This window comes from Ambystoma mexicanum, chromosome 1p (assembly GCF_040938575.1).
Source record: "Ambystoma mexicanum isolate Mex_15411 chromosome 1p, UKY_AmexF1_1, whole genome shotgun sequence".
NCBI lineage: Eukaryota > Metazoa > Chordata > Amphibia > Caudata > Ambystomatidae > Ambystoma > Ambystoma mexicanum.
In genome coordinates, this window is record NC_090921.1 from 184,233,748 (window position 1) to 184,257,686 (window position 23,939).

Below are 23,939 nucleotides of genomic sequence, written 5' to 3' on the forward strand. Positions count from 1 at the left end.
TATTCGGTTAATTGACACACCGGAAATCATCTCACTTTACGCGGATGACGTGCTCTTATATATCAGAAACCCCTCCACATAGCTGGACCCGATCATCCGTGACATTACCAAAATAGGCACGTACTCCGGTTTCACAATAAATTATTCTAAATCTGAGATTTTCCCTCTCACTGCAGCAACTCAACAACCAACATGTGAGTACCCCCTACGCTGGTCACCGGAGGGAGTTAGGTATCTCAGGGTCCGGGTGACACTAATCAAACCTTCCCTACTAACTGACAATTATGAGGCTGTGGCACAGCTCGTCACTTCCAAGTTTGCCAACTGGTGCAATAAGCCGCTATCCCCGGCGGGCAGACTCTCTATAATAAAGATGATAGTGGTCCCTAAGCTCCTCTACGTCTTCACTAACATACCAGTCTGGCCCGGGATGCAATACTTTAAGAGACTCCACTTGGAGTGCCCCCAATTTCTCTGGCACTCGGGGTCGGTCCGCAGGAAGTGGCAGCATATGACCTTGCCAGATGATAAACGGGGGCCTGCAGCCCCAGACCTACATCTATACTGGAATGCGGTGCAGGCCCAACACGCTTCTCATTGGTATGTGTTTCAGAATCCGCCCCCGCATGTGAAACTTGAGAAATTGACGGGGGGTGGGACCAACATCATGACCCTATTATTGCACCGCACATTCCAAACAGACGCCCAGGCAGACCAGGTGGCCACCACGATCAGGGCTTGGAATAGTGTCCTGTGCTCCGAGCAGGAGCGACATCCGTACTAGAAGTGGCTTCCCATGTGGCAATTTCCCGGACTCCCCTCCACACACGAGCAACACCTCTTACGACACTGGGAGAATCTCGGCTATCGAGCTTCCCTGATGGTAAGTTTGTCACCCCTCAAACATGGCGTCCAGAACATTCCAACTCCCTGCTCGAAATGTTACAATACTACAGGCTCAGGGCTGCGGTTCGAGCTATGTGGCCCTCATACCCAGAGGAGCCCCCAGAATCACCCGAACTCCGATACATAGCAAACTCCGCAGGCTCCAAGGGTATAATATCCAATTTGTACAAATAGTGCCTGGGTCCCTCAAACCACGTGAAGCATGGGCTAGGGAGTTTGAAATGGAAATAACCGAAGAACTGTGGGGCAAAATGTGCGCACATACGCGCATGGTCTCCCTTAGCGCCAGATTCCGCTGCATACAATTCAAACTCCTCAACAGGCTCTACTATACACCATATAGAGTGGCAAAATTCACAGGTACCCCGACTCACACATGCCCTAAATGCAAATCTTCCAAGGCAGATCATAATACACATGTTCTGTTCCTGCCCTGCAATCAACACATACTGGGTGGCTGTGTCGGAGGCGCTCTCTGAAACAATTGGTTCCCCGATGGAGATGGACCCACTTGCCCTGTTTGGTATATGGGAGGGAGAAAATGTAAGGAAAATGTCTAAGTTCTTAAATGTGAGCGCCATTGTTGATAAAAGATGTATATTGCAAAGTTGGAAGCGCCATAACCCCCCCACCCTCACGATGTGGCTCAAAGCCCTCACCTGGATACAAATGTGCGAAGAGGAATACATTGGAACCTTGCCACTCACATCACGCCCCAAAAACGTGTGGTCGGAATTCTGCAGCTACCTGAACAATAGAGACGAAGTGGAGTGGAGTTCTACCCCTCCACTAGTATGGCCTACTACGCCAGGAACATTGTAACTCTCCTTCCTTTTGTTCTATTTGTGCCAACCCAAGACACTAATCGTCCTCTTCCTGAGAGGTTGTGCCCAGCCATGCTGTGCTGCCTTTTGTGATGCGATATTGATTGTTTGATTATTGCTATAGATTTTATGTTGTACCTGTCTTAACTTTCTGCCAATAAACAAAAGTAAAAAAAAAAAAAGCTAAACTGCTTTCTTTTTACTGAGGATTCCCAGCCTGACGACGGGGATATTAATGAGCATGTAAATCCATGCTAGACCCCATGCAGGAAAAGGTGAGTAAACTGAGATATAACCATCCAGGTACTGAGGATCATTGATAGCTTTGTAGGCTAGTAGAAGGAACTTGAAAAGAGAGTGGTTGTGCATGGAGAGGCAACCAGCATGTTGTAGGTGGTGGAGCATCTAGGTAGGTTTTAGAGAGCACAGGTAGCAAAGTTGAGGATGTTGTCTAGAGGAAGGAATGCAGGAGCAGTAGAGGCAGTGGTAGTGATGAATTGTTTCAGTCTTAGTTATCTATCAAAGTGGGGTCTGCAAGCTTTGGCTGAGAGAGCAAGAAGGTCAGGTGGGAAGGAGATATGAGAGAGGTGGGTAGGGATAGCACTGGAAGCTGGGCAAAAGATGACATTTGTTTTTTAAGAGTCCAGCATGAGGTATGAGTCATCCAGTGACCAATTTCAGTGAGACAGCACGTAATCTGTTCCGCGATGGCTGTGATAAAGGAGGGAAAGGCAATAAAAGAAATGCGAGTGTCATTGGCTAAAAGTTGATTGTGAACGTCAAAGGATGAGATAAGTCTTCCTAGAGCAGAGGAATAGCGGGCGAAGAGCAGAAGTCCAATGACGGTTCCTTAAAGGATGCCGACAGGGAAAGGGGTGGGCTCAGAGGTGTGAAAGTTCCAGTATATTTTAAAGGATTGACCTCTCTATGTTGGAGGCAAACCCGGCAAGAGCAGATGTGCAAAACTCAAGGTCCTTGTGAGTGAGAAGAGTCGAGTATGGTATATATGTTTATTTTCAGTACCAATCAACAACTGGTTGAGAATCCATTACGCATAAAGGTGATATTTACAAAAACCTATTTGAGCTTAAAAAAGCAAATAAGGCTGTTGGTGCACAAACTGCACAGCATCCATCCCTGAACTGCACTGCACTTTAGTAATGCGCACATTGCACTCGAAAAGATATAACTTCTGCACAGTTCCAGCCTATCCTTTCATTTGTATTTGTCCATTCTTACCTCTCTCGCAATGCTGGGTTCCTCAAGGCTGCGATCAGTGGCATTGTCCTTTTAAACTGATCTATCTTGTTCTTTGAAGTGTCCACCACTTCCCAGTTCTTATCCTTTAAATAGAACAGTCACAGAGTTAGGAGCGAAATGGAAAATGACAAGCTTCTTAATTAGCGTGATGTCAACATAAGACAGCTACTCACCTGTAAAATGTAGTTATTCAGTGCTGGTGATTAACTAGAGTCAGAGAACGTTATTGTCTCTTCTGGGGGCAGAATTTAGAGATACTAGGACCCTCTTCATCTTATCACATGAATTAGATGAGCACAATCTAGTACATGTTTATGCTATATATAATGTTGCTTGCTTTCTGGAGTCCACTAGTCTCAGTTTTTCTAGGGTTTTGATGCTCAGATGCTAGGTTGCGGGAGAGTATCATATGTAAAACACATCTTTAGAATTCTGCCTCGAATGCTTGCCAAAAAGGCAATTTTTGATGCAGTTGTCTTTGGGAGTAGGGGGGGTGATTTCACTGCTATAAAATAGTCATATTCAGAGGAGAACGTCTCCTGATATTTAATTCTTAGTGCTCCAAAAGGCACAAGCAGCAGCATATACCGTGCATGAGGTGTACTTGTTTTTAACTGGGAATGTAATAATCTCTTCACCTTAAACTTGAAAAGCTACAATTTTGCAAATTATATCTTTGGACATTGGTTTCCATTAAACAGCAAATAAATACATGAGATGTTTCAACCGTGATACCTCTCTTAGAATAAAACATACACTACAGATTGATCTATACAAAACCTCATGTTTGTTGTTTTTTCCCTAAAAAATATTTGAAAGGATTACATTCCTGAAATTGTAGCTTGATATTAAGTGACTATAAAATGTGTGCACCAGATTATCATGATGAATGTTAAGAATAGCATCAATAAATACACTAAATATGGGGTACACAAAAATGAAGAACACTGAAAGTAAAGAGGAAAACAAGTGTAAACATGAAAAAATAAAATGACTCCAACTTTAATGTTGAATTAACAACATTATACAATAGATAGAAACACACAGAAAACCTGTACTTCCGGCTGCTACTTCTTAACCCAATAACACATGGACAGCGATAGGCAGACAGCATTAACCGGTTGGGTTCGCAGAGACCATATTTTAAAGCCAGAGCACTCGTATTGACAGCTGTTGCAGGACCGCACTGTAAACGAGTAAAATCGGCAGTCATCTTAAAATAATACTGTACATGTGTAACTGGGTTAAGTAGTAGCAGCCGAGAGTTGACGTTTATGTGTTTCACATGAGGGACTGATGGTTAAATCTTTCATGCAGGTTTTTCCAAGTTCCTTGAGACTGGTTGTTCTTTATGGGAACAAAATTCAGAATTTCAAGTTCGACTAATTGAAGTCGGGTGAGCATTTCTAGTGCCAATTGTGTCTTGAGGTGGAGGATTATATCAGGGCACTGCCCTCCCTCCCATTGCAGGGCATCCAGAGCAGCTTCTTTCCTAGCCAGATGCCTCCTAATACTTTTCAGGACTCCAAACATTGCCGACATTGTCATTTTAAAGAAGATACTTTCACGAATATTGATGTCTTTTTAAACAGTTCTCCGGGCTTTGCCACTTTTGTCGGCTTCCTTCTGCCGGGTTCACTCTCGCAAACTTTTACAGACAGTTCACTGAGGGACTTTAGACTTCGTACCTTCTCATTAGCATCTCTCCGCCAGGTTCACTGTTGCCAACCTATACGACACTGTTAGGGAGAATTCTCAAAATGTGCTAATTCCTCTCTACCTTAGAGACCCCCACCTCTTTTGCTGGACTTTGAACGTATGGAGTTTTAGACAACTCCATGGGCATCATCTTTTCATGTGTGTCACACAGCACCCTCAGAGCATTGACACAGGGGGGCCTTTTAGGCTGTCCCAAGGTTTAAATACCTTCTCTGGGATAAACTACTGTTTCCCAGAGAAAGTAAAGTTAAATTGATTAAACTAGTCTTTTTAAATTCCTAGACCAAGCACACCTTATCTTACAATAGAGTGCTGTAGGGGTTACCTAGTATCCCCTATGTCTAGAAACTCATATAGCAGTCCAATGCTACCCTTTCCTCTTGAAATGGCAGGTGGCAGTGGTTTTACAAAAAACTACCATGATTTTTCCCGACCGCGGTAGCGTTAAATCACAGGAGCATGTTTTCCAAGATGGCATCTGATCCTCCTTTGTTTAAATGGGTCTCGGTCTTCTTTTTATGCCATTTCCTTTTGGCAAGGTCCTTCTAGAGTTTGTCTCTGCATGCCAAACTAGGTTTGGTCCCTTTGTTCCTACGTCTTTGGTGGGCTTCAGGACTGAAAACTGCCTCTGGCACCTGAGTGTCTGGGGTGGGCAGCAAGTGAGGGAGGTGCCTGAAACTCCCTGTGCTTAGTCTCCTAGGAGACCCAAATACACTCTGGTGTGATTGGCTGGCTGACTGTCCAGCAAGGACAGCCACCCTGCTGGGCGAGTGGCAGCTAAGCTGGAATGAATGGGGAAAAACTGTTTAAAAGGTGAGTCTCTTGGCTTGGAAGGCAGATCCAACCACTGGAATGACAGAACCAAAGACAAGCTCGAAGAGGACAGTTGTTGCAACTCCTGGACCGTTGGTTTGCCCGGTGAAGCCGGTGAAGCCCTGCTGCAGGTCCTAATTGCCAAGTTCATCTTGACAGAGAAGCCCTTCAAGGACGACTTCTTCCTTTGAGTTGGTGGGACCAAACAATTCGTAAGTCACCTCAATACCATTCTTGGAGCTGGTTGTATTTTCTTCATAGTGCAGCAGGAAACTGAATAGCCAGGGAGAAGGACACTAGTTTGTGTGCTTGACGACAGCTACCGGAATCGAAATTTGCCAGTTTGCCAGGTTTGTGATCAGTCTCTGTGCAGTGCATGAGTCCGCCGACGTCCTTCCTCTTGTCCCCACGAGTGAGGCTCAGGAACAGCGAGATCTGCAGGAGTCCTCAGCTGCATTTTTTTCTTCAATCTAAGGTACTGTGAAAACCTGACCGAGAGAAGTTACCTCTCACTGCGAAAGTGTGTGAAACTTTGGAAACTTGCAGGCCTAGTTAGCTTGTGACCCGACATATGAATTTTCCGTCTATGAACTACTTCTGAGAACCGTGGCAAAGACTTTTCCATTTAAACTACCAGAACCATTTTACTTATACAAGACTCTAGCCCATTGACTTGGGCCTACCTATTGCATTGGAACAGCTCCTCTAGTGAACTCGAACTATTTGCACTGTTTAAGAGTAACTATCATTCGTTTTATTAACTTATGCATTTTTGCTCCTACTTCAAATGTTCTGAATGCCATGTTGCTCCTCCTTCAAAGTAGTTTAAATGCATCAAAAACCTGATAGCGTACTCTAGTATATTTTTGTGTGATATTGATTGCCTCCTTTTAGTGAATGTTTTCTAACTGACTGTGTAATAAATTAATAAGTGTTTTACCAAGAAACCTTGAGTATAAGAGTCTATTTGAATACTTGTGATTGTAGACCTCTGTGTAACCTCATTACAAGCGCATATTCCCTCTTGAGATAAGCCAGGCTGCTCAGCTCGCTACCAAAAACTGTGTGGTACAGACTTATACCAAAGGTTGTTTTTCTTAAACCTGTTGTCATAGTTGTGTGTAGTGGTCCCAGAGGGTACTGCATACAAACTTTGCCTAACAGACACACAGTTCATATACTGATTTCATCATGCAGGATTCATTTCCCATAGCTTTGCAATCATCTGTCGGTCAAAGTCTTTCGACGGTACAGAGGATTTTAAAAGACCCCTGTATGACAAGGGCTTCTGGATACAGTAGTTTCTACCATCGGGTGATCACTCAGAGTTTCCTGCCTAAGCACCCACGTGGTTCTGGACGCCTCTGTTGCTGGTTTTCCCCCTCTTTCATCAATAGTATTCTTTTAGCTTTTCGAAGTTCATTGTAGCCGTTGGCTATTTATCGTTCAACTCAGTTTGGTTTCTTATCAGCTCTACTCTCGACTCACTGGCTTTCTTCTCCTTCAAGTCAAGGTTGGTACCACAGAGACACGCGTCTCTCCCCAGCTTGGTTATCAGGAGGGGAGGGTCTCATGTACAACAGAAATCAGCGGCAACTGTTACGCTCACCTGGCTCTCACAGAGGCGTCGATCGGAACTGGACAGCTGCGGTCTCCACCAATGTGACGCGTAGGGCCGAGATGACGGACTGGACTGGCCCACCTAGCTTCGTTTGCTTGGCCCGTAGGAATATTCTTCTGCAAATGGAGAAAGGGAATTAACCACCCGTGGAGTTGAGCGTAAATCCCCCCCACCCCTGCTCTTCTCCCCACAGATCACCTTTGATGTCCCCTCTTATAGTCACACCTGATGGTTTGAAAAGATGAGCTCTCCATCCTGCATTGAGCGCAGGGGCGCGTTGATAACCAGTTTCTTCACTGGCTCAAAGGAATTGGTGAGTTCCAGAACAATATTGACTCAGATTCCCGGCAAGACGCAGTAAGTATAAAGTTCGTAAGAGTTCAAATGCCTGACTTTCACTCTTGTCCGATTCCTTGCAGGTTGCAGCTTGACCCTAATGAAGAGTTCCTCGTGGCAACCGGTAGTAGTCTGGTAAGGATTTGTATTTTCCAACACAGTTCGATAAAATAATGTCAATATGTAACCTGTTGCTTTCTCCTTTATTCAGGCGCTGAGAGAAAGTATGAAGTCTCGGGGAATAATACCTCCAGCAGTAAAAATCAGGTAAGTCTACTGTGGTGAGGAGGGTTCCCCTTGTTAGCCCCTTTGTTTCACCTTGCTGTCCTTTTGTTTCCCCTTAGGGGCAGGGGTTCGGCGAAGATGCAGTGGAAGCTGCGCCCTACCCGTGAAGAGGAATAGTACCCCCGGTGGTAAAATCAGGTAAGTCTATGGGGGGGTAACTAATATTCCTATGTGTATTCCCTTGGCTCACCTTGCTGTTCTTGTCTTCTCCTTAGGTGCCGGAGTGCGTCGGGAACATACAGGAGGATGCAGTGGAATGTGAAGATGCTGCGAAGGCTGGTGTGTTCAGCGAGGCGTTGCAGTAGGCGAGGCGACGCGCATAAATAGCTTCTTTCTTCCAGCTCGAAGGCGCGATGGATTGGGAATTCAGGTAAGGATCAAAAGGTATTGCTCTTGTTCTAACCTTTTCTCCTTCTTTCTCCCTTTTTCTAGGAACTCCAAACTCGAGGCGGGCGTGGCAGAAGGCTGGATGCAGACTTGCAGGCACGGTGAGCGTTACGCTGCTGGATGCAAAATAAAGAGAAGCGTGTGCTGCTCTTTGGGCGTGGTTTAAATAGCCTCCAAAGTAGTCCCAGGTAAGTATTCCTCCCCAGCCCCGCCCGAGTAAAAAATAGTCCCTAAGTAAAGTAGTCCCTTCCAAGCCTCTTTTGGCTTGGAGCTCTTGCAGCATGGTCTGCATCAGGTAAGTTTGCAGCATGGTCTGCATCAGGTAAGTTTTCATCTATGAGCCTGGTGCCTATGGCGCCAGGACTGATTCTCCATATGAGCCTGGCGCCATAGGTGCCAGGACTGGACCCAAAAAGCCTCTAGCAGGGGTTGTTGGGCTTGCTTGGGATAACTTGATGCCTGCTTCCGGGGTTGCTGGACTTGGTCTGGGTCCCCGGGGGTAGGCATCATGACAGCAACACACGCTGGCTACTGTTCCCGGTCCTAGGTTTCCATCTGCAGATGAGACACAGGCCTTGGTCGGAAAGGGCAAGGTTGCTTCTCTTCTTGTCACCCCCTCTGTGTGCACCGTCTTTTGCATCCTTTTGAATTGCAGTGTTGAGTTAGCTCTCATGTCATGCGGTCTACCTTGCTCGTTCTCTGATCTTGTGCTCCACCTTTTATCCCTGTGGGGAAGAAAAAGGTCCATCAGATGTGTGTGATTCTGGTCAATTGCCTGACTTTGCCTGACCCTTGTATTGGGACATGTCCGTTAAACGGCTCTGGTGTTAGTCTTTTGTCTTTTATGTTGTGCGAAAGTGTTTGTGTTGGAAAAGGGGGGGAGGCAGCTTTTTGGAGTATCCTACGTGGTAGGATGGGGACAAGGTGTAGAAGAAGTGGAATATTGCATCTCACTGTTGGTGTCCCATTTCCACTCCCACTCCCCGTGGACCCCCCCCCATCCAGGTGATCCTCCCGCACTGGTCCACCCCCAGGAACTGGATCCAATAGCGATTGCCGTGTTTGGCCACCTGGATGACAGCTCCCCGGGGACTAATCAGGGAGACAACTTCAGGTTTCTCACACTCCACAATCCACGCTTCCACCGTTGATGCTGAAATATTCCTCAATTTGCTGTGCTATGTCATCCCGGAAGGGCCCACCCCGCAGGGTCTCTCTCTGCCTGCAGCCTCCATGTGGGTATCGGGACTGGCTGGTTACTAAGCACCCATTCTATGATTAGGGGCAAATGATCTGAGAGTGTCCTACCCTCGTAGGAGGCTCCCACAAACTACCCGAGATGGTCTGTCCCTGTGAAGAAGTAATCGATATGCGTGTACACTCTATGCACACCTGACTAGAATGAGAATCCTCTCCTAAGTCCCATCAGCCACCTCCAGATTCCCTGCAGTTCCAACTCTCTCAAGAGTGTCAACTAGACCTTAGCCGGTGGGAACGGCAAAACACATGCTTGCTATCTGATTTGTCCAGTGTTGGGTCTAGCGTACATTTAAAATCCCCACCCAGAACCAAGATGACAGCCATAGAGTGAGGACGCGTCCGACCGTCTCTCCTCCTAGGGCCGAGACAACTAGCTCATCAAGAAAGCATTTCCCTGGAAGAACGCCGTAGGGAGAGGCCGCCGCAGCGGGAGCCATCACAACATCGAAGCTGAAAGCGGCGGACAAGCTCTCCTGCTCGCCGAGGATGGAGCGGCCAGGCCGCATCATACGCGGCGCCCGCCTAAGGGAGAGGCCACCGTAGCGGGAACTGGCACGGCACCGGGGGAGAAGACAGCGGACCCGCTTCCCTCACCCACCGAGGATAGTGCAGAGAGGATCGTGCTGAGGGCCCCCGTGAGGGGTGGGGAGACTGTGCCGGCGAGCGGCCGCGCTCCCCCAGCGGAGAAGGTATTGCGCCTGCAGCATACGCCGCACCCGCCCCGGGAAAAGGAACGAAAGTGGCGGGCGGCAGGCGCCGCAAGCGGACACACTAGCGGGAGGAAGGAGGTGGGTCCCCACGGGTGAAGAGTGGACCCGCGTATCGGGTGGCCCCCCCCCCCAGCGGCATCGGAGCCCCTCGGGGCACCAACGAGCAGCATTCCAGAGTGGCCCGCCGAGGGCTGGCTTGGGCCTCCTGGAGGCCCCTCTGATCACTAGCGCCATTAAGGAAACACGGGGCGCAGGATTCCCGGGAAGGCACGCTTTTGGTACCCCCCCCCGGACTCCAGCAAGCCCTGGGCCTGAGTAGGGGCCCGCAGGGATGAGCAGCCCCGGGAGGGGAACTCCAAGAGTGCACAGCCATCAGCACCAATAAGCCTCGCGCCACATAACCACCATCCAGAGCGCCCTGCAACGCAGTGATCACGCAAATAGACCTGAGCAGACCTGTGCCAGTTCATCCCTCCCCAAGCAACATGCACACGGCGGGCTAAAGAGGAGGAAGGAGGGCCATAAGAAAGACAAACTGCCTGAGGACTGCACTCAGGGGATACCGGGGGGAACATTGTGCCGCGGCTCCCCCCTGGTGATTGTTGGTACGGCGGAACTCAGAGCTTAATCTGCAGCCGGAGGCCGGCTCCCCCCTTCGACACAGGTGGCGCCGCGTAATAACCCCAGAACTGCAATCAGGGACTCTCCTTGGACACGTGGAGCAGGCCCACAGAAACGCCCACAGAGAAGCACCATCAGCTCTGGCACGGGGTATAAATGCCCAAGTCACTGGCGAGGGTCGCAGCACACTCCTCCCCGCAGAGAAATCAGGGCAGGAACTTAAAGCAACTCTGGGGGACACAAGACAACCTCACACCCTCCCAGGAAGATTTCCCCCCGCTTGGCTCCAACTCAACCCGAGGAAAGATGGAGGGAACTCTAATGAACAAAGAGGACATGCAAACGTGTTTTAAAGAACTTCAATCGCAGCTACTCAACTCTGTTCAGGAGCAATTTAAACTTCTAAGGGGCGAGATGGTTCAATCAATTCAAGAAATCAGACAGGACGTAACCAAGTTGGGGGAGAGAACCGACACAGTGGAAAGAAAATTGCAGCAACTAGAGGATGACTCCTTAAAATCAGAAGAAATACTAGATAGGGTAGCCCAGATAACCATGTACCTTGAACAGCAGTGCGAGGATCTGGAAAACAGATCGAGGAGGTCCAATGTGAGAATCAAAAATCTGCCGGAAACCATAGGTGACCCTGATCTGAAATCGACAGTAACACAATTGTTCGCTGAGATCCTGGCTGAAGAGGAGGGCCCGAGAGTAGGGCTCGATCGCTTCCATAGAGTGGGGCCAAAAAGAGGAGCCGAGCCAGGAATGAAGCATAGAGATGTGCTGGTGGCCATAACTTCTTACGCCCAGAAAGAACAGATACTGAGAAAAGCCAGACAGGCCCCCCCAATAAGAGTGAATGGCCAGGAAGTGCAACTATACCAGGACCTGGCTCAATCCACCCTCTTCAAAAGACGAATGATGGGCCCGGGGCACGGTAGTTCGCCACCTGTCAGCGGCCCAGGTAAAATACAAATGGACTTTTACGTTTGGCCTTCTGTTTACATGGGAGGGGTCCCAGCACAGGGTCACCTCCTGCAAAGAAGGAGAAAGGATGGAACAAGTTACTTACCTGTAAGATGTTCAGCAGGGGCACACCAGACAGGAACGCCGTGGTAGCAGCGATCGCTCTGGTCGAATGGGCTCTCGGACGGCCGGGCAGCAGTCGGTTTGCCAACCGGTGACAGTGCATGATGCAGCCGGAGAGCCATCTGGAAATGGAAGTCTTCGAGGGAGCCTTCCCTTGATTCACAGTCCCAAAGTTCACAAACAGCTGTAATGTCTTCCGAAAACTCTTTGTGCGGTCCACGTAGAACTTCAGCGCTCTAGCTACGTCCAGCGAGTGCAGAGTCCTTTCAGCCGGCGATGAAGGAGACGGGAAGAAAACTGGCAACACCAAGGGTTCGTTGAGGTGGAAGTCCGACGGCACCTTGGGCATGAAGGAGGGGTGCGTCCTCAGCACTACCCTCGTGTCGTGAAACGTCAAGTATGGCGGCTTGCAAGATAGGGCCTGGATCTCGCCCACTCGTCGTGCGGGGGTGATGGCCACGAGAAACGCTGTCTTCCACGACAGAAACTTCAACGGTGCCAAATGCATAGGCTCAAATGGGGCCCCCATGAGCCTGGTCAGCACCACGTTGAGCTCCCATGCCGGGGCAGGGGCCTTCACCGGCGGGAATGATCGGAGCAATCCTTCCATAAATTCCTTCACCAGGCGATGAGACCACAAGGACGCCCGTCCCGTAGTTCTGGTGTATCGTGAGATGGCGGCCAGATGTATCTTGATGGAAGCATGAGCTAGTCCAGCCTTGGCCAACGACAGTAGGTACGGCAATACTTGAGGGGCCGTTATCCGCAGAGGGTTAATCTTCTGTGCACGGCACCAGACAGAGAACCTCTTCCATTTATGTCCGTAGCACTTGAGAGTTGAGGACGCCCTGGCCTTTGCAAGAACCTCTCTGCAGTCGGCCGGGATGTCGTACCCTCCAAACTCTAGTGCTGCAGGAGCCAGGCCTGCAAGTTCAGCGACTCCGGGTTGTGGTGAACAATGGCGCATCCTTCTCTGGAGAGAAGATCTGCGTCTGTCGGCAGCTTGACTGGTGTGGACGTTGACAAGTCCAGAAGGTCCGGGAACCAGATCCGTCTCGGCCACGCCGGTGCAACGAGGATCATCCTGCACCGGAACCTCTTGAGCTGGTTGATGAGCCGGAGCAGCAACGGCAGCAGAGGGAACGCATAACGAAACCGTCCCAGGGGAACGAGAAAGCATCGCCCATGCTCCTCGGCTGGGGGAACCTGCTGGCGATCCTCCGGCACTTGGAATTCGTCGCCGTTGCGAAGAGATCAATTTGGGGTTCGCCCCATTGTCGGAAGAGTCGATCCACTTGATCCTGGCGTAGTTCCCACTCATGGCACGTGCGCAGCTCTCTGCTGAGTGAGTCGGCGATCGTGTTTTTTATTCCTGCCAGATGAAGAGGCACCAGAAACATCCCTTGGGTGACGGCCCAATGCCACAGATCCTGGGCTTCCTTGGATAGGGCAGGGGATCTGGTTCCGACCTGCTTCCGGATGTAGAACATTGTGGTGGTGTTGTCAGTGAAGATCCTCACCACCTTGCCCTTGAGGGACGGAAGAAAAGACCTGAGGGCCCAGAACACTGCGCGGAGCTCCAAGATGTTGATGTGGAGTGACTTCTCCTCCGGGAGCCAAAGGCCTCTCGCGTGAAGATCTCCGGAGTGCGCTCCCCAACCTTCCAGGGAGGCATCCGTCGTCACCGTCATCTGGTGAGCTGGGGTCTGAAAGTCCGTGCCTGCCGACAGATGAGAGCGGGTACCCCGCCACCGGATCGCCTGACGGAACGTCTCGTTGAGAGGGATCCTGTCCTCGAAGCTGCCCGTCGACTGGACCCAGCAGGCGTCGAGGAACTCTTGTAAGGGGCGCATCCGAAGCCTGCAAAGGCACACCAGATAAATGCAGGAGGACATCAACCCGAGGAGGGACTTGATAGATCTTACCCTGGCCATGTCCGTGGCCAGCAGACGCTGCACCTTGCCCAGAATGGCCCTGGTCCTTTCCTCCGACGGCGAGGCCAGCCATGCCACTCTGTCGAGCTTGGCTCCCAGAAACAGGGGGACTTGCGACGGAACCAAGTGGGATTTTGGAAAGTTGATGGAGAAGCCCAGGTCCGTGAGCAGCTGGACGGTCTTCGCAGTGTGCTCCACGGCGAGCTCTCTTGTCCTTGCCCAGATGAGCCAGTCGTCCAGGTAGGGGTAGACGTGGATCCCCTGTAGGCGCAGCCGCGCCGCCACCGGTGCGAGGCACTTGGTGAACACCCTGGGTGCCGACTTCAATCCGAACGGGAGGGCCTTGAACTGGTAGTGCCGTCCTTGGACCACGAACCTGAGGAACTTTCGGTGCCTTTTTAGAATGGGGATGTGGAAGTACGCATCCTCCAAGTCCAACGACGACAGGAAATCGCCCTCCTCCAGCTGTCTCAGCACGTGCTGGAGGGTGACCATCCGGAACTTCTGTGCCTTGATGTACTTGTTCAGTCGTCGCAGGTCCAGGATGGGGCACCATCCTCCTGTCTTCTTTTTTACGAGGAAGTACCTTGAGTAAACTCCGGAGCCCCAAAGCCTCTTTGAGACGAGCTCGATGGCACCCTTCTTGAGCATCGCCCTTACTTCCAACAGTAGTTGAGGGACGTGATTTTCCTTCCTGGCCACGGGAGGAACGCAAGGGCACTTCTTCTGAAACTCGAGGGCGTGCCCTTGGGCCAGGGTGTCCAGCACCCAACGGTCGGTGGAGATGGACTCCCACACGCTGACGAACCTCGCCAGCCGGCCTCCCACCGGGGTGCTCTGGCGGGGGCCCGACCCCACGGTCGGTTCAATCTTGTTTGGAGGCCGCCTTGCCTCCTTGACCTCCCTGTCGACGACGACAGGCACCACCTGACTTGCCGCGTCCCCTGTAGGCTTCCTGGGACGAAGATCTTGCCGCTTGGCGGTACGTGGAGGAGCCACTGCCGGATCCCTTGGAGGCACCTTGTCTGCCTCCGGAGCTCCGAAAGGACGGCCGTCGTTGCTGGAGCACTCCCAGTGCCCGGGCAGTCTCTGTGTCTGTCTTGATGGCCTGAAGGGACTCATCAACCGCCTTCCCAAACAGGTTGTTCCCGTCGAAGGGCATGTCCAAAACCTTGGTTTGTAGGTCCTGGCGGAAATCCGTCGCCTTGAGCCATCCTCGTCGTCTCAGGCAAACGCCGTTGCCCAACTGATGGAAACCGGTGTCGGCGATGTCCGTTGCCACGGTGATGGCGTGGTCCGAAGCAATCTCACCTTCCTGTAGGATTTCAAGGGCCTCAGCCCTTTTGTCATCCAGAAGGAAGTCCAACAGAGGGGCGATTTTGAACCACAACTCCCTGTCGTAGCGGGCTACGATAGCCAGGGCGTTGGCCGCCTTGATAGTCGTCGCTGCGGATGAGATGACCCGTCGTCCCATCGTGTCCAGCTTCCTGCCCTCGCCGTCCGGCGGGGAAGTTGATGTCGAGGCCGATGCCCCCCCAGCTTTCTTCTTTTCCGCCGCCGAGAAGACAGGCACAGGGCACGTCAACGCCAATCAGGCCCTCAATACAAGTTAAGGGCCGCTGTAGTACACACCAACTGGGGAAAAAAAGGAAGTGATTGAATCGCCCGAAGATCTATTAGCAGGCCGAGGAGAGGAAGAGGAAGAATACCAATGGATTCTCTAGTGGGGTTTAGGACTCCCCACAATGTGTTTATGAGGGGAAATACGAGCCGGGGGCACTGGACACCTTGTCCCAGGGCATGTAGCAACCTGGCTCTGACCTCAGGGGTTCTTTTGGGCAGGGAGGGAATAAGGGGAGTTAATAAGTTGAGACGGTGAGGTGATTTATTTTGGCAGCATACAGAGTGCAACTGGAAAACGGGGCGACCACGAAGATCCCACCCATCAATTATCCCATGAATACAATAAATAAAATCCCGGTGACGGTCCTCTCGCAGAATGTAAGGGGCATGAACACTCCCATAAAGAGGGCCAAACTAGATAGGCAAGTTTGGAAGCAGAAAGCGAACATCCTACTGTACCAGGAAACCAATATTAAGAAAAGTGAAAAAGCTTGTTGAAAGATAAAAGGGGTGAAACATATTTTCCAGTCAAACGCGGAGGGAAAAAGGGCAGGAGTCCTGGTAGCCATAAAGGGCACTTTGAAGGCACAGATCCAAGGCCACAGAACCGATAAGGAAGGGAGATATGTCATCTTGAACATCACGGTGGAGGGGAGGAGGATCACACTGGCGTCGGTCTATGCCCCTAATGTGGGCCAAGAGGCATTCCTAAAAGAATTTCTGGGTACACTGGAAGAATTTGCAACGGGATAAATTATACTGGGAGGAGACCTGAACCTGGCCTGGCACCCCACTCAGGATAGGACAGGTAGAACATGCGAAGGCTCCAAAGCCCCCTCTGTGGCATTTAAGAGGGCATTCGCCTCCCTCTCCCTCCATGACACTTGGCGAACAATGAACGGGGGACGGCAGGGCTTCACGCACTATTCGCATGAACACAACTCGTTATCGAGGATAGACTATATATAGGTCTCCACGAACCTACTAGGCACAATCAGGGAGGTGGAGACGGGTCTCATTGCCCTCTCGGACCACGCCCCAATAACTTTGTCTCTAGCATTCAAGACCGGGGAGTGTGGAGTGTGGGCCTGGCGATTCCCATCGGAGCTCCTACAAGACACAATGCTGACGGAGGAAATCCAAGAGAAGATTGATACGTACGTCAACGAAAACGACACGGGGGAGACCCCGCAGCACACTGTGTGGGATGCCTTTAAGGGGGTACTGAGGGGGGAATTAATAGCCTTGAAATCTAAAAGAGATAAACCGCTAGCGCAGTGGGAAAGGGACCTCGAATCACAATTGTGACATGCACAGAGGGAGGCAGCGGCTAACCCAAGCAGAGCCAAGAGACGGGCCATGCAGCATATCCAGGGCCAATTGGAACTCCTCCATACTCGGAAGGTGGGCCACTCTCTCATGAGGACAAAAGAAAGATACTACATCCTTGCCAATAAGGCGGATGCCCTACTCGCCCGACAGCTTCAGGAGATGACCATGGAAATATCCATAATGGCGCTGGTGGATCTATCCGGCCCCAGGAAAACAACCAACGATGAAATGGGTGAGATTATGAGGATCTTTTATCGGGACCTGTACACCACCAGTAATCCAAAAGAGGAGGATCAAGAAATATATCTCCAGACAGTGCCTCTACCGCAGCTCACCGAGGAAGCCCGTGAAGCACTAGATCAAGATATCTCATGGGAGGAAGTGATGCAGGCCATCAGGCAACTACCCAAGAACAAGGTACCGGGCTCGGATGGGTATACTGATACATTCTATAAGAAATTCCGACATGTACTGGCCCCAAGACTTAATAGTTTGTTCAATACCTTTAAAACTCGGGGTAATATTACCCCATCAATGAACGAGGCAAAACTAGTGCTCTTTCCGAAGCCGGATAAAGACCCCACCCTCCCAGGGTCATACAGACCGATTGCCCTGATAAACCTAGATGCAAAGCTCTTCACCAAAGTCCTTGTTAATAGACTGACAGTACACTTAGCCTCTTTGGTGGATGCAGATCAGTCTGGCTTTGTCCACACAAGGCAAACAGCGGACAACACCAGGAGAGTGTGCCATATAATAGAAAAGGCCGAGCATATGGGTATAGAGGCTATATTAGTAGCTTTAGATGCTGAAAAAGAATTTGACCGAGTTGAATGGTTGCAACTTTTTCGCACGATGACACACATTGGCTTTGGAGACTCATACATGCAAATGATCAAGGCAAACTACAAAAGTCCCTCCTTAAGAGTAGCCGTCAACAGCTTCTTGTCCAAAACTGTCACCCAGACGAGAGGCACTAAACAAGGGTGCCCACTATCCCCCCTTCTGTATGCCCCGTTTCTTCAACCCCTCCTAGCGAGGACACAACAGCACCGAATCAAGGGAGTGCAGATGAGCGGGCTGGAACATAAAACCAGGGCCTTCGCAGACGACATGATGATGGCTCTGACGGACCCCACCAGATCCCTGCCTACACTTATGAACGAGTTGGAGGCATTCGGGGCCATCTCAGGCCTCAAAATAAACAAAAGCAAATCTGAAGTACTGAATCTGTCAGCCGATCCTGCGACAATATAGAGTCTGGCCCAAGAGCAAGGAGGAAAACTGGCACGGGACAGTATAACCTATCTCTGAATCAAACTCACCTCTAGGATCCAGCAACTGTACATGGCAAATTACCCAGAATTGCTTGCAAACCTCCAAAAACTATTAACAAGATGGACACCACTATCCACCTCGTGGTGGGGACGCATCTTGGTGGTCAGGATGTCGATTCTCCCTAAAGTTCTGTATTATTTCCAGGCCCTCCCAATTAGGCTCCCCAGGTCATTCTTTCGCTCGCTAAACAAGATGACATCTGCATATGTGTGGCAGTGCAAGAGACCAAAGGTGGTAATGGCTATCTTGACAGCAGCAGTGAGGGAGGGGGCCCAGGCTTTCCCACATTTCAAAAGGTACTACGAAGCGGCACAATTGCGAGTCAAAGAGTCGGTGGCAGACTCCCCACAGGCCAAATGGTCAAAACAGGACATAGCTGTCGCCGGGGGCCCACTCTCGAAACCTCCTGTAGTCTCACAAAAGGTACAGACACGCTAATACCCGTCTGAGTGAGATATTAAGCGCCCCCCTCGATGCGTGGGACTCGGCAGTGAAGAGGGGGAACTTGACGACACATCCATCCCCATTTACGCTGCTCTTCCACAACTCAGACTTTCCACCGGGGATGGACCCGGAGGCCTTCATGCCTTGGAAGCAGGCGGGCTGTACAAGGGTGGGTAATATGTACAAAGACAAGTCACTTAGGTCATTTGAGAACTGTGTTCAAGAACTGGGAGTAGCGAAGACGGAAAGGTACCAATATATCCAACTGAGTCACTGGCTATCCTCCCCGAAGAAGCGGGGACGAGAGACCTCACGGGGTTCGAGACCTATATGATAACAGATCCTGGCACGCACAAATTGATATCCAATTTGTACCCCCACCTGAACTCGCAAGGGGAAGAGGTTAGGTGGCTATATATGAGGATGTGGGAGGAGACACTGGGGAAGGAAATTCCACGATCCCATTGGGAAGAGGTCTGGTGGAGTGTCACTACATTGACAAGATCTATTCACCTGAGGGAAATGTGGCAAAAAGTCCTGTTGCAATGGCATTTAACACCAAAGAGACTGAAAGAAATGTATCCCAACACGGATGGCTTATGCTGGCGTGGATGTCGCCAGGTAGGGGACTGGAGACACATTTGGGGAACCTGCCCGAACATCACACGCTTCTGGAGCGAGGTTAGGGCCCAAGCAGGGAAAATGGTTCAAGGATCGGAAAACCTTGGGACGGAGTCTGGCTGGCGGGCATATGGGACCCCACTCATAAAACGCACACCAGGAGCCAGCGGAAGGTGATCATGGTCCTGGTGGTAGCCACCTGGCTGGTGATAGCCCAAGGGTGAAAGCAACAGCCACCCCCGACACAACTCCAATGGCTCAGGAAGGTATGGCACTTTGTAACAATGGAGTGGATGACATGTAAGCTACAGGGAGCCACCGAGAACTTTCAACTGGTTTGGGGCCCAGTACTCCAATACTTGCAGAGTGACTATATGCTTCAATGGTGCCCCCATAACATAAGTATCCTTAATCTATTCTAAAAATGTAACTCTGTATTGACTTCAATAGGCTGGTAGCCATGCTTTAGTCGTCTCGAGTCTCAGGGAATAAGGGGGAGGAGGGGTGGTGGGAGGGAGAGAGGGGGGTTTTACTAATGTTGACTTAAGTTGTATCCTAAAACAAATAAAAAGATTTAAAAAAAAAAAAAAGAAATCCCCACCCCTGATCCACGATATCCCTCGATAAGGGGTCAGATACACATACAGGGAGCGGAAGAAAGTAGACGCATCTTGATAGGGGGCATATAAATTTATCAGGCCGACTTCTTTCTTGTCCAGGAACCTGTGCACTAGCACCATCCTGCCCCCATCATCCATGTCAACTACCACCTCCCAGAAGGGCACCTTTGGGGTGGCCCAGATAAGGACTCCCCTCGCATAATTAAAGAAGGCCCACCCAACCCCCATCCCTCCACATTTTCGCAGGGCCTGGGCTTGCTCGTCGACCGTGAGGGGCGTTTCCTGCAAAAGTGCTATCCTGACCACCTCTTCCCCGTTTCTCCGTTCCCTGGGTGAGACCCTGGAGTCTACTACTCCATCGAACCAAGCCGTGTTGTAGCCCAAACAAACAACTGTTAGGCAGAAACCTGTGCAGTTCCCTTAGGGACCACTGCAAAAAGTTTAAGACTACAGGAGCAGCAGTAAACCCAATTGGTAGCAGTCTGCACCACCCAGATTTACCTGGTAGCTGTGGCTGAGCAGTCAGACTTCTCTCAAGAAGAGTTAGGCAGTATATAGAGTATACACAATAGGGCCAAAGACACAGTAGAACAAGCAAACGCTGACCAGAGCTTTGGTATAAAAGTATATAATTATTTATTTAAAAACACACTGATGAAAATACACTGGCACTAATATATCAAGCAGGTTCAAACACAGTCACTATAAGTATATACACCTCCCTAGTTAATTATTCAACAAGTCTAGGTAGCGACACCACTTATTTAGCAAAACAGATGTAAGCGCGTAACCGTAGATGGCACTCCAATAATTTGTTTAAAAAGGGAGAGAGAAGGCACAGTAGGAAAATAACACAGTACCAACACTTTTAAGAAACCACAGCAAGTCAAGAAAGGCAGGGTCTACGATAGAGTAAAAAGTTCATAGGCCAGGTCCACTCTTGGAGAGAGCAAGGCAGAATGTGCCCAAGATCACACAGTGGAAATGCACTCAAAGTCTTAGCAGAAAAGTCAAAAGAGGTTGGATCAGTTCAGAAAGGTAAAGTTAGCAGGTCCTAGGTCCACCCAGATAGAGAGTCAAGGATTTACGGGACACCTTGGACAATCTGTTGCAAGGGAGACCCGGCGGGACACAGTACCTGAAATGGTGAGAAAGCTCCAGCGGTGGCAGTTGTTCCTGGCAGCGGGTGCATGTCGTGGCTTCAACCAGAGGAAGAGAGGATCTCGATGAGGAAGAAAGCTGGGGGTCGTTGCACTGCCAGGGAAGAAACCAGCCGTGGAGTTTCACGGTTAAAATCAGTGCTTAATTTGTGCCGGTGGTAGGCGGTGGCCAACACCGGCAGTCTTTTTTTGGCACCGGAACATGATTGGGCCAGCTGGCCTTGTGTAATTGCTTTGTTGTTTCAACTTTCGTAAGCTTCCAGTTCCATCATAAATCATTCAGTCACTGTGCTCTGCTTGCAGGGCCTGGCGTGGGGCCTGGGAATTCACAAGGACAGCCAATGAAAACCAACATTCTGTTGTATAGTAACACAGAATGTATATTTTCATTGGCTGTTCACATCCTGCTCTTGTGAGCCAGTGAAATGTGGGGTCACGTGGGTCTGTTCGGCAGCCACCGTGGCTGCAGTCGACTCGTGACAGCAGCAGAGCCTCAGCCTCCCTGCACGTGTGGTCCCATGCCAGCACTTGATCTCCCCTGCCCATTTCAAGCCTGGGTTTTAAGGGCATCTTTTTTAGTATGTATTACAGTGCATTATCTCCACTGTGGCTTGGTTCACACCCTGCCAGGCCGGGGAATAATTCCCTTCGGTCTTTCACTTTCCCATGAAGGGCAACGCACTTACGGGACGCGGCATTCCGGGCCCGGAACTATTGGCTCCACTGTGGGCTCGCACTAACAGCGCCCAGCTCTGTGGGATTCCGCTGTGTGTATTCACAAAACTCGGCTGGGTTATGACAGCCCTGCCCTCCCCCTGACTATGACTAAACCCCCCGGTTACCAGGAACTGCAGCCCACTTAGCCCTGTGTGAATCACGGAGCAGCTTGAACCAGAACAACTGGGATTTGAGAGGCAGTATTTAAAGCGACTTCTGGAAGACTGGCAAGTGTGCTTTGGACCCGTTTTCGGTTCACGTTTGATGACCTGAAACTTGGAAGGAATTTCAGCGTACTTTGTTATTCTTCGAAGCCCCGCCGCCCTAGAGGAGTCTGGTGGTAAGTGTGTCAGCAGGAGCCGTGCTGCGTTCTCATTCCAGTGAGTACATAAACTGCCCGTCTTCCCCTTCACTGACCGATGGCCACACAACCTTTCCACGCTGAATGTTTATTCTCTGCCTGCTGTTTAGAATGGAGGTAGGTCGGATAAGTCTGTTATCTAGTGTTTGTTAAAATGTAAACTAGGGTGATGATATGACATGGGGATGGAGCTGGGCTTTCATTTAACAAACTGGCGCATTCTGGGAGTTGTGGTTTGTTAACTTCAATAGGACTCATACATTTCATGCTAAAAATGTGTACAAGGAAAGTTCTAGACGGGAAGAAACAGTGTCTTCTTTGCACAGACTCCTGGAGGCAACCTATGTTTAACGTATTTGAATTGTAAACTGCGTTACGTGTATTCCACAGTGTCACCAAGTTGACTAACGTACCAACCGTGTGCAAGAAGCTTTACTTTATAATTCCTGCGTGTTTTATTACAGTATAATTCTCGTTTATTTTACAATGTCTCCCTGTTCTGCTCACCTATCGGAGAAGCCCATGAAAGATAGAAGCAGAGCTGGGGTATGCGGAGCTGAGTTATTTGCAGTCTGGCACTGGGGTATCATAGACGTGGTGTGCCTGGGGGAAACAAGGCGGGTGTCTAATGGGTATGAGATGTTCGAATGCAGATCAATTCCGACACCTATGCTGTGGGAACTGAAGCAGAAATGTAGCATTTGTCTTCAATTGTAGAAGACAACCTGGCCCTTCCTGTGTTGGTTAGTGTGAGAAGGTGTCACATTTTGCTATGTCACTGTAGCAGAGCAAACGTTTTTGGAGGTGTAAGAGCAAAGAGAACGTGCAGCCAACACTCTTTTTTGGGCACTGGCAGGCACTCATTCAAAACTCTGCTGCTAGCCTGCCTGCGCACGGTTACCAGCGTATTATTCTTTTTGCCTGGCCTGCAGTGCCCACGCGCTGTGCGCACTGCAGAAGGTCAGGTCACTGCCGGGTCACCCCGCCTGTGTTTTAAACCTGTGTGTCCATGCCCCGCCCGGCGTGCCAACAAGGACAAGACGTGTTCAATTAAGATGAGAACTAAGATTTGGAGAACACTTAATTGAATGACCAAAGTGTCCAATAATGACGACAGTGCAGTAATGATAGCAGCACTTTCACTAACCTGCACTGATAGAATGCTGGGTCGGGTCCCCTCTTTTAATCAAAGGCTAGCCCTAAATCTGTGTACTCTTGGGTATAGTCCTCGGGTGCTCTCTTGCTCTGTCTAGACCTGCATGTACAGACTGGGCCCTTTCAGCTTTCAGGCACCTCTGATTGGCCTCTGGACACTGCATCTCTGCCATCCCATATGCAATATTTCAAAAAAGGAGTGGCACCAGTTTGGTTAAATTTATTTCAAGAGCAGTTCATACTGGAGTAAAGCAGATTGGGAAAGATTAGCACCCCACAGCCAATGTGAGACTCTGCAGTCCAAGCTCTATATTCTGCCCAAGGTGAAGTCTCCAATTCAAGCACAGGAGGTCTCCTATGGACACAATAAACAGAAAACAGTCTCACATGCACGCGCACACTCGCACATACACACATACACACGGGCACGGCTTTGGACATCACCTGAAACTATTCAGAGTTGTCCAAACTGTAAATAATTTCTTCAGTGCATCCCCCTGCTCAGGCCAACAAATCCCATGGGAACATTTAATATACCACACAAAAGAGGCCGAGGCTGCAGATGCCTCCCAGGAAATCTCCAGAGTTCCCCATAGGCCAGTTCACCCCTGAATCCACGGGGTGTTGTTGCAATGACGGCCGCCCTGTGTGTGTGTGGAAGCCACTGTCCATGCCAGGCGTGCAAGGTGGCGATCATAGATTGTGTTTATAGCTGGAGTGGTAAAGGGCATGGGTACCCGAGAACAGTTTGAGTCATGCGCCTTTCACTGATTTAGCTGGCAAACAAAGTGCAGGGGAGGGCA

The 23,939-nt window shown here is 50.1% G+C and overlaps 1 protein-coding gene and 1 long non-coding RNA gene across 2 annotated transcripts in view; one reads left to right on the forward strand and one right to left on the reverse strand.

The window, feature by feature from the left end:
* Positions 1–23,939, reverse strand: part of DNAH2 (dynein axonemal heavy chain 2) — a 3,498,763-nt gene that overhangs the window by 2,254,415 nt on the left and 1,220,409 nt on the right. Inside the window, exon 26 of the mRNA XM_069646273.1 lies at positions 2,970–3,073. Within this exon, the coding sequence (XP_069502374.1) occupies positions 2,970–3,073 (104 nt within the window). The remainder of the gene's footprint in view (positions 1–2,969; positions 3,074–23,939) is intronic.
* LOC138567786 (uncharacterized) overlaps positions 21,367–23,939 on the forward strand; it is a 401,922-nt gene continuing 399,349 nt past the window's right edge. Inside the window, exon 1 of the long non-coding RNA XR_011302276.1 lies at positions 21,367–21,960. This is a non-coding gene — a long non-coding RNA (uncharacterized lncRNA). The remainder of the gene's footprint in view (positions 21,961–23,939) is intronic.